Here is an 18,255-nt window from a genome sequence, read left to right as displayed (position 1 = left end):
CACAGGCCATTCTGGATAAATTACCATATTTTGCGAATACGATTATATCCTTGACCGTTTTTATTCAGGATAATGATTATATATTCAATATAAACAACCGTTTTTATTTCAACAAATGATTGAGGATACCTGAATCACATGAATTTCACAGCTTCACAAATACACTAGTTTAAAATACACAGTAAGCACACTAACATAAAAATAATTTGGCACAATTATTCCTTGCCCCATGCAGGACTATAGGACTCCTGTTCAGCCAGTAACCAACTGTCCATCAAGGACTCTGGCAGTTTATTCCGATGAGATCACCCATCCATAGCCTTCATCCTCCTCCTCTTCCTCCTCAGGGCTGGTCTTCTGCAGCGGCTCGTGGTCTCGGAGGACCCAACCCCATTCAGAGCATCCTGGAGAGAGGACTGAGATTTGGCTGTAGACTTCCGGCTGCTGCTGTTGGTGTGAGATCCAACCAATAAGAGGGATGGACGACTGGGTAACGAGAGAGAGAGAGACAGAAAAACAGAGAGAAAAATAGAATGTGAAAAAAACAACAACAAAAAACGTGGTACCTGGAAGGGTGTTGGTGGTATAGTACCAGAGTTTTGGGGAGAGGTTTAGCCAGGCAGAGCATGTGACCCGTGTACACCACCGCTCCTATGAAGAGCGCCCCCAGGAGGCAGAACACGGACAGCACGCCCAGGAACATGGGCACTGAGGAACAAAACCAAACAAGCACACCCAGGAGATTAGTGATACGGATCACTGCTGAGTCTGGATGTTCTATTGTACCTATACTGATGATCCCAAAATGTCAAATTACATTTTGATCTATTTAACAGACGTTTTATTTGAAATACAAATAGTGCATTTATAAAGTACAGCAAAAACTCAGCAAGAAGTGCATTGTTTTAACAGTATTCCAGTGGTCACAGTCATTCACCAGGCGCAGTGCGAAATAACCACAACTATACTGTGCGACAATCTCAACTACACTATTACATGGTTCAGTGCATCAAAAACAACATAATTTCTTAAGAGTTTCTTGGTCTTGCATCCGGGCGTACCGTTGCTGGAGGCCGGGGGGCTGGTGAAGACGCAATGGGGCTCAGAGGGAACTACGTGGGCGTTCAGGACGGGAGAGGCCACGGCCGTCAAGCAGTACTCCACTCCAGGCTCCAGGTAATCAATCACAGTTTCCTTAGTGGACACAACCCCGAGACTGAACTGGAAGACAGCAGGAAACACAGTTAGAATGTATATCGATTTGTGTTCACCCGGCGTTTACTCACTGCACCCATTTCAGTATCTGGTCCCTGTCTAGGTAATGTTCTAGAAAATGTGTGGGTTTGCTTGACTAATTTCTTCACATAACTTATAGGTTTGGACCTCTGTATACCGGAAGACCTGTCTAGAAAGCCTCCTAAAGTGTATATGTCATACAAGTGGATAAAAGAACGGTGGATAAAGCAAAACAGAAAAGCCGAAATAGCCGGAAATGTGTTAACCTCCATATGTTCTCTTCACAGTTAGAATCAGAGTACACAAACCTGGCCAGAATCCAAAACTTGGCTACTCTTGAGGTGGGCTAGGTCAGCCTTGACCCCTGACCCTTACCTGGGAGCCGTCCCTGGTCCTCTGCACCTGACAAGTGAAATCCCTGTAGAAGAAGGACAGCTGGGGACCCCTATCTGCAGGAGGAGTGAGCTTCAGAAGCAGGCAGTTTCCACAGCCGGACACAGCAACCCCGGGAGGCCCCACAACCGCTGGAGGGGGGAGAGAGAGTGTGCTGTAAAGTTCATCCTAACCAGTGGATTCTCCAAGTAACATTGGTAGCAGATTTCCTTGAGTCCTCCTCCACTACTCCTTTACCAAACCACAATACCTGTATTAACCGCCTTGGAACTAAATGTAATAATGACATACAACGGAAGAATATGGCATGTCTTACATGGTATCATGTAATTAATTGATCCCACTGGGGATTTTTAAAGGATGTCAATCATATTATTTTTGAAACACAATATTCAGCTGTCCATGTACTTAATGAACTGCAGTAACAGAAAAAAAAGATGTATTAGTCTCACTTTCAGTCAGAGGGTGAAAGAGAGAAGAGAGGGTCCAGTTGGAGTTCTGGGTGGGTGTGAAGGCCTGGACACGGGCCTGGTAGTACCGAAGGGGATCCCTAAAGGCCTTCGTCAGGTTGCATGTCTGGCTGGACCTCAACATCTCACAACCTTTCACTGGCTTCCACGAATTTCTCCTGTGGGGAATTACAGAGAGATAGAGAGAGAGAGAGAGAGAGAGAGAGAGAGAGAGAGAGAGAGAGAGAGAGAGAGAGAGAGAGAGAGAGAGAGAGAGAGAGAGAGAGAGAGAGAGAGGGGGGGAGAAAGAGATTGAAAGAAAGAAAGAAAAAGACAGAAAGGAGGGTTGATTTGTGAAGACTATGATCAGACAGAGATAAGCAAAGCCATATTTAAAACGAAAGTGTTCCAGCTGAGTTCAGAAAGGAAAGCGCTTAGTCATCATCTTCAGAGTCCCGTGTGCCAGAAAGGAAAGCTGTGAGCGGACTAGAATTAGTCAGCAAGCCTACCTGAGATGCAGGCTGTGCACTCTGAACTGAGCATGGGCTGGCACATCAATACCTGGAAGCCAGGTGAGATTGTGTTCCAGGTTGAAAGACAGAATGGACACATTGAGAGGCGCTGGGAGCATGCACTCACCTGGAGAAAGGATAGAATGAGCAATAGAGGGAGATGGAGATAAGGGTAGCGGATAGAGGAAATGAGAGAATTAGAAGCAAGGTGAGGTCATGAAAAGAGGAGATAAACATTGTAAATTGTTTGAAATACAGAGCAGAGGAAACACCAAACAAATGACTTAAGCCGTTTACAAATATCAGATAAACATTTAGCAGTGAATTTTCTCAAGGAATATTTCATAAATCTACATAAACAGGTACACAGGCAGGACAACTTGGTTTGACAGTTGTAGACACGATGCAAAGTCGTAACACTACTTACTACCTAACTTACTACCATGGGGAGTAGAGCATTCAGTCGCTCTGCTCCCTGTCTCTGGAATGCACTACCACCCCAACTAAGAAATATTGACTCATTCCATCATTTCAAATTGGAACTCAAAACCCATCTGTTTAAAACTACATATTCCATTTGATATCAATTACGCTGCCTGCTTCTGTTGTTTTTAATGTTGTTGTATTTTTTTGTTTTTGCTGTTTTTGCTGTATTTTATATCCTGTACGGTGTCCTTGAGTGCAGAGAAAGGCGCCTTTAACCCTTGTGTTATCTTCGGGTCATTCCGACCCATCAGTCATTGTGACCCACCGTCGTATTGCGCCAAATTTACCTCATACAAAAACAAAGTGAAGCATTTTCTTTTAACTGATGGGCTGTCTCAGACCCCCCACATTGCAAAGGTTAAAAGAAAATTATTTTTATTTGTTTTTGTATTGGGTAAAATTGGGTAAACACAACGATGGTTCGTTATGAACCTTTGGGTCATGTGACCCGAAGGCAGCACAAGGGTTAAATAACATGTATTATTATTATTACTATAGGATCAGGCGATTGTAGAGATAAACAGATGTCTCAAGTCGCGTACGTTTAACGAGGTGGAGATAAGGAGGAGTGCTATAGCTAAGGCTACAACATCACCATTTTCTACACTACAGTTTCTATGAACACGTCATTACAATCATTCATACATGTATATTGCATTATATAATTAGTACAATTGTAACAAATTGTAATAAAGTAGAATTCGGCATAATTTCTTGACACACAAATCACACAATTGAACCAATGCCTTTCTTCTAACACGCTCTTTTACCGAATGAAGCTCTAAAGGCTGTGTGCATACCACTGCTCCCCTAACCAAAGCAGGGCCCTACCCCCAACTCTTGCCCCTAAAGAATGTGTGCAAGTCACGGCTGTTTCCCAGAATACGAAGCCAACTCCCGGTCTTCAAGACCCCCAGAAAGGCGCATACCGCAGGTCAGGAGCACAGGGATCCACAGGCTGCCTGCCCAGACCGGGGCCAGGTAGGTCGTCATGGTGCAGCAGGATCAGGCTGAAAGCTGCTGTCAGAGGTACCCTTTATCATGATGTTGTTATTCAGTCAGGGCTGAGTTTCATTTTCCTCAGAAGTCCCTCCCTGGTTCTCTGCCCCTAACTTACACATAGGATTCCAAAACCGTGCAATACGTCTCGAACACTCACTGGACTGACACATGAATACATGGGATTTCCAAAGAAGATGGACTTTGCCTTTTTTAATTTTAGGATTGCCTTTTTGGATGCCCTGTTTGTGTTTGTGAGTATGTTGGTCGAGTAGCTGTGTTCCTATGTATGGTTCATAAGCTCAAGATAAACTGATAAGATAAATGAATAGTCTAGTAAAAACACTACATTATACACTGTTACAGAATACATTAAAGATTCATGTTATCTCAAATGTATTTCATTATAGGTTATTATTAAGGACCCAACTATATTGTTCTTTGGCTTGGCATAACATAAACCTTTCAACAAATACTAATATCTTGCATCCACCCATATAAAAATAAAAATGGGAACATCTGTAATGATTACAAAAGATGGTTTACTTGGTCTAAACACCCAAAAACAATTTAGAAATATTTGTCTATAGGGTACAGATCTAGTATTGAATGTGTACTGTTCAAATTAATATATACAGTATATTTATAATACAGTCATGGCCATAAGTTTTGGCAATGACAAATGTTGTGTTTTGCAAAGTTTGCTGGTTCAGTATTTGAGGAAAATGTTTTCATGTTTCTATAGAATACTGGAATAAAATAAAGGCACATTTCATATTTTTTAAAGCTTTTTTGGGGCGAACATTTTCAATATATGCAAATAGTCCCCTCTTTTACAACAGTCAATCTGCTCTTAAAATCCATTCAGAATGATAGAGTGATTTCACCTGGCTAGAACTAGTTCACACTTTCCCCTGTGGTGATGATATGACTTACTGAAATTATGTTAGCAGTCATTTTATGCCAAGGCCCAGCAAGCTTTGCAAACACAAAATGTATGTCGCTCCCAATACTTTTGGCCACAGCTGTATACCTTCATGATGAATAAGTATTTTGAACCTAATAATCAAATGTAGCTAAAACAAATGTAACCATTTGACCTTCTAAATATAATGAAATTGCCCAACTTTTCACAAAACAAGCATTTCCACAATTTCAAAACTGTAAGGCCAACCATGTGCTTCTAGATTAGTGACTAAATCCAGCCAACCAGGACTCAAGATCAATGTCCAATAGGGTGTGCTAGAGCCACTTGCATCAAAAAAAACAACATGTATTCAAATAGTGATTTGGCTGAAATTAGCAGTTAAGAAGTGAGTATACCATGTTTCTGTACAAAGAAACAGCGAGTATTTTCCATATACCTCCACCCACGACTACAGTACTGCAGGTGTCACACAACTGTTTAATACTGAGGTTGACACGTCAGTCACCACGTTCTCAATTTATCCTTGCATGAGTCACATGGTACTGCATGATTAGACTCCCATAGCTTCGCGGGCAGCCTTTTAAGGAGTGAGTTATTTTTCCAAAACGGAAGCTAGCTAGTTTTAGTTAGCTTCCGTTACCTAGCAACCTAGCATAATACTCGTAGCAATGCTACTACCGGTACCTGCTAGTGTTACTTGTTAGCCTCCTAATTGTAAATTTTGAAGCCATACTATAGCGTTTGTCATATAGTTTTTGTCTATCGGAAAATAGACGGTTGGAATGTTCAGAATCACATATGTGTGACGCTACTCCTTAAACGGGTTAACACAGTTTTGACCTTGGTAATTGAGTGAGTTTTTGTGCACTAAGGTTTTGGCAGCAGCATATCGTAGCCATGGACATCACCAGAGGTTTGAATACTTTCAATACAAATGTGGTGCGGCCATCTGAACAACATCAAGCAAAATCAATGGCTTTGAAATATAAAAGGTATGTATGAAATAACCTTTTACATTGCCCTTTCAGATACAGTATTAACAGAAAAGTTAAAAAAGGGCTTGATCTTTGCTTGACCTTTGTGTGCTACTATTAAAATATATTATAACAATGCCCATGCCCATTATAAAACAAGTGTCGCTTATCTAGTGTCTGTAAAGGACATTCAATGTATTGCCAAACAGTCCTTTTCCCTGTTTATGACCTTTCTTGTGTGACCTTAACGCTTCATGTAACCATCGTACTCCTCCTGTTCCTCCTCTTCTGTCCTGTACCAGTCTCCTGAGGTCCTACTGCTGACGGCGGCCCCCTCCTCACTGACCCCCGGTTTGGGTTCAGCGCCCTCCTCCAGCCAGCGGCCCCCCAGCTTGACAGACAGCAGGTTGACATCCAGGCCGCTCCCCTCCTGTGGCTCGCCAGCTTTCACCGTCCCCCGGTCTGTCTCTGCCGCCCGCCGGGGCTTCAACCGGACCTCCACACTCGGTGGGGGACACTGGGCCTCGTCTGGCGACCGACCCGTCCCTGAGAGAGGACGGGCGGGGAGCGGGCCGCCGCCTGTCTGCGTGGGAGACGGCCTGTCGGGTGTGCCGGGTGACGGCCTGTCGGGTGACGGCCTGTCGGGTGCGCCGGGTGACGGCCTGTCGGGTGTGCCGGGTGACGGCCTGTCGGGTGTGCCGGCCGGCTCGGTCTGCCTGTCAGGGACGGGGGACGCAGGCTGCTGACGGACACACACGGGATCAGTCGGTGCACCTGAGGACTGGCTGGTTTGGCCGGTCGTGGCACCAGGGATGGGGCAGGGCAGCAATTGAGCGTTGGAGGAAATCGAGGAGGAGGAACAGGAGGAGGAGGAGGAGGAGAGGGGGTTTGTCATGGTTGAGGCACTAGGCCTGATCTCGTAGTTCCCTCTCTTTCCCCCGCTGCCGTCCTCCGCCTCCCCCTTACTCTCCTCGCAGCTCTGACTGCTATCCTCAGTCTCAGCAGCAGGCGGAAGCGATGCCTCGACGTGCACCGTGGAGAACAGGGTTTCTGAGGACGGGTCTGTCAGCAGCTGTTTCTCATGGTGCTTTACGTCGCTCTGGAAGGAAAGAGACATCGAAACCGTGAATGTAGTAGGCGGATGGACAACGCTTTAACTGGCTATGCCAGCTCTTTAAAATTAGACACAAAAAAGGAACGCTTTGACAAAACACAGGCAGGGGTTTTGCGCCTCGCCAGTCAGAAGCACTTCCTGTTTTCCAGACAGAATGGTGTGAAAGAAGGCAAAAAAACTCTGAAGCAGTTCTAACTTCCTGAAAACCGTCGCACGACGTGCATGCTTCTGCCCCGCACGATGTGCATGCTTCTGCCCCGCACGGGGGAAACCCCACCCGAGACTATGATGAACATTTTCCACTTCCCACCTGATCTGACAAATGGAGAGGCCTCTCCTGATTTCATTAGCAGTGATTAAAACGCCCTCATATGTGACAACAAAAGGTCTCCAACATGGACCTGTAGCGCGTGTAGGCAGCATGTGGTTTAGGCAGACACAAACCCATGCGGCTAACTGTCGTTAGCTATCGTGAGAAGGTACTGTGTTGATCTGGAGGGGGTTGACTGGGAACTGTAACTCAGATTATGGGATGTAATGTCACGTATTACTAACCCAGCTGGGTGTGTCCCCTTGCCATACAGTGCAGACATGGGGCTCATGTTCCTCCACATGACAGCGGTGCACAGAAGTGTATGATACAGGTGCAAGATCATTACATAAGAAGATGGATGGATAAGATAGATAGATGGACAGATTGATATATGGTAGATAGATGGTAGATGGATAAGACAGATGGATGTACAGATAGATGGATGTACGGATGGATGTACAGATAGATGGATGTACGGATGGATGTACAGATAGATAGATAGATGAAATAGATGGATGGACAGATGGTAGATAGATAAGATAGATGGTTGGACAGATAGATAGATGGTAGATGGATAAGATAAATGGATGGACAAAGGACAGACAGAGAGACAGATCAAATTGTTTAAGAGAGATGCAGGTGGTAGATCGAGCTGTAGGCTGACTCCAGCAGGATGGTAAACAAGCAGCCTTGGTGTTCTCGTTTAAAACCACAACTACACCACAGGAAGATACATCTGTAACGTGTGTGTGTGTGAAATGTTCCACCTGCATGTCGTTCCTGTCTTCCACACAGATGCTTGTAAATTCTTGTTCAAATGAAATGTGTATGCAGGCTAAAGGTCTTTGCACACTGAGTCCGAAATGTACGTTTTTTTTCAATCATCAGCCTAAAAATTTGGTGGCTCAGAATTTTTTTTTTGGGACGAGGCAGTGTGTAAGCGCGATTGACATAACGTGAGGTCGTATTTTTTTTTTTTCGTGCGAACATTTCGGACACGAATTTCGGAGTGTGCAAAGACCTTAAAGGTCTGCGACACGTTTGAGACCGTCTGTTCTTGTCAGCCTGTTTGTCACGCAGAAAGAAAAGACGGCCAGGAAGAGGATGATGAGGATGATGAGGATGCCTACCAGCATCTGTGGCGCGCTGGTCTGCAGACAGCACCCTCCGGTGTGGACCAGCAGGATCATTACTGCAACACCTCCCACCACTAACACACACAGCACCACCGCAGCCTCCGTGTCTAGGAAAAAGAGGGAGCAACACACGATTAGAACGGACATGCATGCAAACACACCCCCTCCCCCCCAACACACACACACACACACGCCACACACACCACTCTGCCTACCTGTGGTGTGTATGGCCGTGGTGTGCACACACTCCCGTGACCCGTAGACAGAGTCCCGGCGCTCCAAATTGTCAGAGATGCGGACCTCCACACAGTACTCTCTACCGGGCACCAGGTCTGGCAGAATCACCTCCTTTAGGGACTTGGTCTCCCTGGAAAACTGGAATGGGGGATGCGGGGAAGAGGGAAATCAGGCTTAGACACCTATAGGACCTGTAATTTGTACGAAAGGTCTAAACCAGATACTAGAATATCTTAGAACCGAACTCTTGTTCTGTGAAACTGACTTTCTCTTTGCCAATTTTTTATCACAAAATCTAGGTAGTCGTGTGTGTGTCTAGTATAGGATATTATGTGTATTATAGGTTTAGTATACTGTATTGTTTTTTATTTTGTATATCTAGGAGGTTTATTAATTATATTATATGTTAGTTTATCATAGGTGTAACCTATGATCTGAGTACTTATATGTCATGTCAGGTTGCCAGGTTGCTTTGTGTTGTCTTGTCCAAAGAATTTCAGTGCCCAGTCTGACCCTGTGTTGTTCTGTGCATCTGACAATAAAAGACTTGAACTTGTGTGTACTGTACACATGTGCAGCGTGATGGTGGCTGATTGGGGACAGAGGGAGCTGAAGGGAGGCACGGGGGGGGGGGGGGGGGGGGCTCACCTGGCATGTCTCCATGCTGCTGCAGTTCACCTTGAGGGCGTAGCTGAGAGAGTCGTACACGTCGTCCAGGCCGGCCACCGGAGGCCGCAGCCCCACACACAGCCCTCGTCCACAGGCTCGCAGGCTCACCATGGGGGGGTTCAGGTGGGCTGCGGGTCCAAACACACACACACACAGACTCAGTAATGAAAATAATGACACCCTGCTGCCACTGTAAGGAGGGCTTCTCTCCTGTCTGTCGCCATCCTCCTGGGGATTAGTGTTTGAAAGGTAGCTAGCAAGTACAGTAGGGACATCTACAGAACTTTTGAATTGAACTAGTAGGTCCAACGATATCGTTTTGTCATCTTTACCGTCATGAAAAAATGTCTATGACTGTATGTATTTGCCCAAATATTGTGTATGAGTAGCCCAACAAACTAACAAATCATTTTCTCTCGCAGAATCTACTGTGTGGTTTATTATCCCACTAAAATACAGAAAAACATGAACTGTAGAGGTTTCTTCTCGTCCGCACTTCTAAATCAACAGTTTGAGGGGCGCCGTTTGTGCACTCACTGTCCTGGATGGGCTTGAATCCCTCAGTCCTGGCCTCGGGGGAGAGCTGCTGACCCAGCACCGCTTGGACCTTGCAGTAGTAGACCTCAGAACGGTCTGGGAAGGCTCCTGTCATGTTACACAGCAGGGGGTCCTCCACATGCTCACAACCTGCCACGGGCTCCCAGGAGTTCCCTCTGCTGAACACAGGTAGAACACAGAGGCAGGATGTCACTCATGATTGTATTTTTATTGGTGTTGTGAAAGTGGGGAAAAACCTACTTTTACATCTGTGTTTTATTGTTTGTTTGTTTGAACTTGCTGAGTTGAATTGTTAAAAGCCTTAAGCTCTTGCTCTGACAAGTCCATTGCTTCCGTATTTGCGGAATTATTCCATTACATAACTGACGGATTTCCTGATGAAAGGTGAGCATGGCTTGATGTGCTAGGCAGAAACTGCTTTATAGGGAGTGACTCATGTTTTACCCTTCAGCTATAGAAGGCAGGGACACATGCACAAACAAATATACTCTCTGTCTCACACAAACACACATACTATCTCAGTGTCTCACACAAACACACATACTATCTCAGTGCCTCACCCAAACACACATACTATCTCTCTCTGTGCCTCACACAAACATACTCTCACTGTGTCACACAGACGTGCACACACACACACACACACAAACTCACTTTAAGGAGGCGACGGACACATTGTAGTACACATCTTTGGGAGATGCAGGGCCGGGCTGCCAGGTTAGAAGGTGAACAAAATGTTTGGAGGAGATGTTCACGTTCATGGGGACAGGAACCTCACACATCACTGTGTGGTAGAAAACAATGGAATATAGAGGAGATAAATATATAACCTTTTGAGACTAGATTAGACTGATCCTTTAAAAAAACTATTACATCAACTAAAATAGCTGGATGGTATGTTTATTTGTTATATATTTTTTTACTTCATAGAACAGCTGTGGAGAACGTCAAAATCCAAACCTGGGTGAGCCTGAAGTATCCAGGTTAGCATCAACACCAGAGGAGTCATTACATCGCTGCCACACTGTCAGTGGCCAGACATTCCAATCTCTGGCATTACTGCAGTCGGTTACATTCACTTTTGCATTCACTAGCCATCTTCCCATTATGTTACGACCAGACTGAGACTGGACAGAAGACGTTTTTAGAACAATTTTAGACAAATCGTAATTAGCATCCATACAACAACATTTTCCCTTTTGAATAAATAAATATAACGCAATCTTTAAGGTGTATAATATTGAAATATAATAACTAGCCTAACTAGCCTACTTAGCACTAATACGATGATAGCGTCTGGCTGTAGTAGTTAGTCTAGCTATCATGTAAGTTCAATAAGTAACTGGCCTAAAACAAAGCTTTCCTCAAGCTATAAACCATCTTCAAACAAACCCAACCAACTTCCCACGCACAGGAAGCAAGATACTGTACCGAAAGCATGTGCCTGTCTTGACAGTTTACGTTACTGTAGCAAGCCCACCCTTAATTCAATACAAAAAAACAAGTTCCATGGTTACCTGCGTTTGCTCTTATCTTCATTTCCTTTCCTCCTGGTACTATGCAAAAGAATACGCTATACCGCCCGTAACTTGTCTTCATACAGTCGATTGACTAGTGCCACTTTCAGCCAACCTCGTCTCCGGGGTTTCTGGTCTGCTGGTTGAGATTAGAAATCACGTGACAAGCTGACAAAACAAGCTCAGTCCGACCTCCAGTCATATTGGATTTTCAAAACGGATCGACTTCTAAAGACTAAAGTGTTAATGTGAAAGACTGATTGGTTGACAATACAAATGCGATTCATTATTTATTGACTGTTTAATAAGCAACAGATAAAAAAATAACAGCACCATTATTGAAAAGTTTAAACACTGGCACTGCCCCCCCTCCCTCCCTCCCTCACTCACACACACACACTGACAGTGTCACTGTCAACCCACCCCAGACAAGCATTTGCATCCACAGTCGAACAATTTTTTTTTTATTAACAACTTAATACAGGAATGTATAACAGAACTTGCTCCGTATGGTGGATGGATTATGTGATACACATTTCAACGCCCCATGTAACCTGAACATTCCTCCTCTTCTTCCTCCTCCTCCTCCTCCTCCTCCTCATCACTACCTGTCTGCATTCTTCCTGTGTGAGAAGCAAGGTACCCAGAGTGCCTGTCCCGTCCATCATAATCAGAGGACGTCCACGGGCTGTCTGTCTGTATCTCATTCTGGGATCCCATATTGTCTAGACTTGCATTTGTTCTGACATCTGCAAGCAAAGGCTGCTGCTTTGATAACAGATTGTCCAAAAGAGAAGTTGTTTGATTCACCTCCTCCTCCTCTTCTTCATCTATCGCTATTCTCCCCAGAGTCACGGTGAACAGATTGACGTTTCCCGGCATTTCCGGCTCCTCTAATGTGTCTCCCTCCCTCCCCCCCCCCCCCATCTCATGTTGTGCGATTGTGGCTAAATCCTCGAGGCAGATAGAGGCCTTCACCGAATAATCTTTGACCTCAGTCTCAGTGGAACTTCTGAGCACAGCCCCACCCACAGACACCTCCCCCTCCTCTGCCTCTACCTCAGTACTCAAGCCCCCAGAATCCCTTGCAACGTCGGGAAGGGGCACACCCTCCCCTCCTGATGCATCCTGGGATTCTCTACCGGAGTTCGAGTCTGAGCGGAACCCAACAGGCCGATCCATGTAGCCATGGTTACCATTGTCCTCTTCCTCCTCCTCCTCCTCCTCTTCATCTGAGGTAGTTAGGTCTGGGTTGATTCTGGCTGTGTCCGGTTTTGTCCTGACGCCCTTCACCAGTTCCTGTGGCGGCGAGTCGATGGAGACCAGGTCAGGGATCGTCCTCTCTGGGGTGAGGATGTAGTAGTGGACTAGCGTAGCCTGAATGGAGAGAGCCGAGAGAGGTTCAAGAAGGGGTGGGGTGAGAGTACCATGGCGTGCCACGGGCTAACAGCATCTTCGTGTTGTGAGTTATTGTGAATAAAATAACTATTTTATTCACAATTGAAAGTCGTATTTGCCTCAAAATCATCTGCATAGACTTTGAATGTCTCAACCTTGATTGTGTATGTGATCCCACCCGGGTACACACTCTCCACCTTTGACATGTCAAGCATGACCACTACCAGTTATGCCAATGGAAAGCTAGCTAGAAATAGTACCACTGTGGCTTTTAACCGATATATCAATATATACCGATACGTTTCAGGGCATAGCTGTGTTGGGCCTTGCCACGAAATGCACCCCCTGCTAACATTGACTAGGCAAGGGCCAGATGCCTGACGCCTACTGTGCATTTACATTTAGTCATTTAGCAGAGGCTCTTATCCAGAGCGACTTACAGTAAGTACAGGGACATTCCCCCGAGGCAAGTAGGGTGAAGTGCCTTGCCCAAGGACACAACGTCATTTGACACGGCCGGGAATCGAACCAACAACCTTGTGATTGTAAATGTAAAAGAAGTTAGAGAAAATGCAGGCAAGTGCTTGGTGAAGTTACTTTTGTTGAAACCCCAGTGGGGGAACTTTATTTTTTTTGTTTTAGATAATTCATGACAACCGTTGTCTGCCTGAATCCTGCACTATGGAAATAAAGCGCCTTGAACCTTCCCCTATGTCTGGGTCCTTGGTCATCATCTGAGCAACACACACCTAGAGCCCAGCTAATAGCTCACAATATAAAAATCCCATGGATAGCATCTTCTAAATAAACACATTATTTATTACCGAGCGTGTGGGATGAGGCTGTAAATGGTGACTCTCCAGGAGTGCTCTGGGTAGATGGGCCTTCAGCTTCCAGAGGAAGCCGGTGTACACCAGACCAAACCCCAGGACCAGTAAGGTTACACTGGCCAGTATGATCAGAGCTGACACCCCCAAGAGAATAGCTGGCACTGAAACAGGAGGAGAGAAACACAGGAGAGATGAGGAGAGAGGAGAGACGGGTGAGAAGGAGAGGAGAGATGAGAGAGAAGGAGAGATGGGTGAGAAGGAGAGGAGAGATGAGAGATGAGAGAGAAGGAGAGATGAGAGAGAAGGAGAGATGGGTGAGAAGGAGAGGAGAGATGAGAGAGGAGAGATGGGTGAGAAGGAGAGGAGAGATGAGAGAGAAGGAGAGATGGGTGAGAAGGAGAGATGGGTGAGAAGGAGAGATGGGTGAAAAGGAGAGATGGGTGAGAGAAGAGATGAGAGAGAAGGATGAGGAGAGATGAGAGAGGAGAGATGAGAGGAGAGATGAGAACTGAGAGAGAAGGAGAGATGAGAGAGATGAAAGAGGATAGATGAGAGAGAGATGAGAGAGGAGAGAGAAGATGGGAAGGGAAAGTAACCTCTGCAATATACCAGTTAAAGAAATACAATCACGTGAGGCACCGGCTTCATTTAAGCCCTTTATGTCTTTGTTATATAGTAACACAAAATATCTTCAATATTTGTTTATTGTAAATGCATGGCAACAGTGTGACCTGTATAATTATGGGATGGCTTTGAGAGTGACTTTTCTTCTTTTGTGTACAAAATGTACTATATTTAGGGTCAGAAACTGCTTGGATATCCGCTTGCAAAGTGAGTAATACAAAACAAAATTATATTTTCTGTTGTTATTTTGATTTTTGTTTCAGAATAGGAAATGGAGAGGTACATGGATAAACCCAAAATAAAAAACACTCACCTTGGCTCTGCCTCACACTGGTATAAGCACATGCCCACTCCGAGGAAAGTGTTTTGGGATTGCTATTAGTGACCAGGCGCACCTGTACACAATATTTCACACCTGGTTCCAAGTCCTTTAGTTCAAGCTTCAATTCGGAGATTTTTGCATCATTTATAATCTGCAAAGAGTGGAAATATTTCAGTATGGAAGTGACGGTCTAAAGAAAATATGGATAAGGGGAGGTGTCTTCACCTTTGTGTCTCCAGCTTTCTTCCATAATACGGAGTAATGCCCTCCATACAAGTCCTGAATTGTTTTATTCTTAAAATAATGTTCCTTATCTGGGAGAGGCTGAGGAGAGATCTCAAGTTCAAGGCCAGTACAGTTGCCACATCCGGTCAAAGTAAAATTTGGCGAACTGATGACAGCTAGGAGAAATGAAAGACAACCGTAGCATTTTTGGACATACCCAGAGGTCAGGATATTACAAAGTGTCAACAAAAGACATTCAAAACACACAGCGATCCAGAGTGAGAGGCAACACAGGCCCCACCTGTGGCAACTAGCCTGATGAAACCACACCATTCTAAAATGGTGCGAGTAAAAAAAATAAAATAAAAAATCTTTAGCAAATAACCCATTAAGAATAAACATTTGATCATGGATTAACAGTTGAAAGAACAGAGTTAAAGTTTGACAATGCTTCTTTGAGCAAGCAGACTTACTATCTGTAAAGGGAGTGAAAACAGTCTGGGCTTTCTTGGACTCTGTTTGATTGTATACTGCCCAAACGCACAGAGTATGTGTGCTGAACGGCTGCAATTTCAGCGGATTTTTCACAGGTTTGCATATTTTCCCCTGCAGCCTGTGGAGAGAAACAAATGATTAAAGAAAAGATCTGAAAGATGGATAGACATAGGCTGTGATCAACGGACAGAGATGATTTAATTTTGTGAAGACCAAACACTGCTTGCAAAAAAAATGCTGGCGTATCAAATATTTCACTTCCAATTAAAACTTCTATCAAGTGCTGACGCAGCCTAACATTCTGCACAGTTGCTGAGCATCTCTGGAACCTAACTCCAAATCTTAAGAGTTACACAGATACCCTCCACGTGTTTGAGAAATATTTAGTTAATTGTCAGCATCAATATGAGGGAGTGTTGGGGGGGGGGGGGGTCTATGAAAACCGACAAGAGACACCTGCACATCTTGTAGGTGGTTCCCCGAGGCGTTTCAGGGCCCGGGACCCATCGGAGGTTGTGGTGGAAGTTGTGCGAGTCAACGGAAACATTGAGAGGAGCAGGTAGTACGTACAAAGCTGCTGACAGAAAGTCACACACAAACGTTTGTTTAGGACCACTGACAGTTTAGCATTTACATCACATTTTACATTTAGTCATTTAGCAGACGCTCTTATCCAGAGCGACTTACAGTAAGTACAGGGATATTCTCCCCGAGGCAAGTAGGGTGAAGTGTCTTGCCCAAGGACACAACATCATTTTGCACTGCCGGGAATCGAACCAACAACCTTCTGATTAATAGCCTGTCTCCCTAAACGCTCAGCCATCTGACCCCATTAGCCCCATTTGCCTGTTTAACCCTTGTGTTATCTTTGGGTCATTCTGACCCATAAGTCATTGTGACCCACCGTCGTATTGCGACAACTTTACCGCATACAAAAACAAAGTGAAGCATTTTCTTTTAACCGTGGGCTGTCTCAGACCCCCCACATTGCAAAGGTTAAAAGATTATTTTAATTTGTTTTTGTATTGGGTAAAATTGGGTAAACACAACGATGGTTCGTTATGAACCTTTGGGTCATGACCCGAAGGCAGCACAAGGGTTAAATGTGACACATGACTTATATGCTTACAAGCAATGACACTGGCTGTATCAGCAAACACAAGTGTGTGTGATTGTATGTGCATACAAACACATTTGATACGATGTAAAATAAAGCATCACATTCCTTTTCACTGGTGGGTGTGTAGATGTGGTTAGTATAGGTTATTATGTGTATTTACAGAGGTTTAGTATACTGTATTGAATATTGTTAATTATTTGTATATTAGAAGATTTACTATATTTTAGCTTATCATAGATGTCATCTATGTTCTGTGTACTTATGTCATGTTATGCCAGGTTGCTTTGCATTGTCTTGTCCTAAGAATTTCAGTGCCCAGTCTGACCCTGTGTTGTTCTGTGCATCTGACAATAAAAGACTTGAACTTGAACTACCAGTATATCAGGCACTAATCACTAACTTGGTTTCATGGTAGTAAAAGTGAATAACTTACCATAGGAACACTGTAACAATAAAAAAAAAGTTGGAAGTGAATATTTCATTTCTTCTTAATAAACATAAAGCTCCGGATACGGCGTCTTTCTCTGCTGCATTTTCTTGGAATTACGCTAGAAAAATAACAATAATTTCGATGCTATTAATTCTACCGGTCAAATTGTAGATTTATTTATACTGAATCCAAATGTTTATGAACAGTTGTGAACTATATTATGTGTTTATAAAAACGTTTGTTGATTTGAGTTTGGTTTAAAACTATGATAAATTCAATGGCATGATGTTTCAGATTTACCTGAGGACGGCAGCATCTGGATAGCCTGCCGTATTCGTCAAAGCTCCGCATTACCATCGTACGCATAAAAATCTGAATAGAAAATGACAAACATTCCTCAAAAATACACTGTCAACTGCGTGATCTACACTGTATCACAGAGAGCTTCTACACCCTGACGACACTCGGGTGCCATAGTCCACCAGTTTTTTAAACGTCACGAAGGGCGGCGAGTTTCCTTCCAATCACGTGATATCTCCAAGACCAGTCATTTGTAGTTGCCTCCCAAATACTTGTCTGCCATGTAGGCTATTGCCTGATATGCCAGAGCGAATTCAAACATGAGCTCGCAGATTCGTCTGGTGCCAGCAGAACCATAGCTCTAGTTCCAAGGCTAGTGTCTAGAGATAGTCCAAACCATGTCGTTAAGTCTTCGTTAAGTGGCGCTGTAGGCAGCAGTACTTTCGACATTTATTGGTCCAAAAAATTGTACAGGCAACCGGGTCGGCAGGTCGGCAACAGAAAAATGCTACACGCTAATGCTAAAGCTTATGCAACCAACGCGTTGCATTAAATCAAATGTATTTCCCATTGGGATTTCGAAAAATGGCACCCAAAAGGATTTGCTTTTAATACATCCTTTTTAAATAGGTTGACTCAGTATGGCTCTAGGTTGACTCAGTATTCTTGATACGTACAACAGAAAGTTTAAAAAAATTGAACCACAACACAGGCGCATGTCTGTAGGTGCGTTCGACTTCATGCAGCGCCGGCGTCGCTTGTAACGTCTCCTCCTCTGGATTTATTTGCCTGGTGTTGTAGTCCATTTAAAATAGTAGAGAGCGCACGTAGAACGCTTCTAAGAAGCTCTTAGCGGGAATCTGGGAAACGCGGCCCTTACCATTACCTTAAAATTGGCAAGCTATTAGCACAGTGACACCTGGTCAGTTTTCGACAGGTCACCGATTTTGATACAACAGCGGAAGCAGGAAAATGCCTCGACGGACGAAA

General features: G+C 44.3%; 2 protein-coding genes across 3 annotated transcripts; both read right to left on the bottom strand.

The window, feature by feature from the left end:
* Nucleotides 1-48: 48 nt before the first annotated feature.
* Nucleotides 49-11,647, bottom strand: crfb2 (cytokine receptor family member b2). Its single transcript, XM_062456208.1, has 15 exons — nt 11,522-11,647; nt 10,965-11,131; nt 10,659-10,788; nt 9,984-10,162; nt 9,426-9,574; nt 8,756-8,915; nt 8,535-8,647; nt 6,224-7,076; nt 4,006-4,038; nt 2,588-2,717; nt 2,082-2,257; nt 1,612-1,760; nt 1,062-1,221; nt 593-708; nt 49-486 (listed from the first exon to the last, which is right to left on the bottom strand). Exons 2-15 carry the CDS (start codon nt 11,011-11,013, stop codon nt 292-294), a joined length of 2,592 nt encoding a protein of 863 aa, XP_062312192.1. The 5' UTR covers nt 11,014-11,131; nt 11,522-11,647; the 3' UTR covers nt 49-291.
* A 248-nt stretch (nt 11,648-11,895) lies between these two features.
* Nucleotides 11,896-18,050, bottom strand: crfb1 (cytokine receptor family member b1). 2 transcript variants are annotated; one of them, XM_062456532.1, is made up of 8 exons: nt 17,266-18,050; nt 16,969-17,083; nt 15,872-15,992; nt 15,394-15,533; nt 14,921-15,096; nt 14,687-14,846; nt 13,744-13,910; nt 11,896-12,898 (listed from the first exon to the last, which is right to left on the bottom strand). In XM_062456532.1, the coding sequence occupies exons 2-8, from the start codon at nt 17,015-17,017 to the stop codon at nt 12,059-12,061; spliced, it is 1,653 nt and encodes a 550-aa protein (XP_062312516.1). In that variant the 5' UTR covers nt 17,018-17,083; nt 17,266-18,050; the 3' UTR covers nt 11,896-12,058. The 2 variants fall into 2 exon arrangements, with proteins under 2 accessions (XP_062312516.1, XP_062312517.1); XM_062456533.1 differs by having other exon boundaries at nt 15,872-15,989; nt 17,266-18,049.
* Between the last annotated feature and the right edge of the window lie 205 nt (nt 18,051-18,255).

Source organism: Osmerus eperlanus, chromosome 3 (genome assembly GCF_963692335.1).
Source record: "Osmerus eperlanus chromosome 3, fOsmEpe2.1, whole genome shotgun sequence".
Lineage (NCBI taxonomy): Eukaryota > Metazoa > Chordata > Actinopteri > Osmeriformes > Osmeridae > Osmerus > Osmerus eperlanus.
The sequence above is the reverse complement of the archived record's forward strand: the minus strand, read 5'-3'. Positions and strand labels throughout refer to the sequence as shown.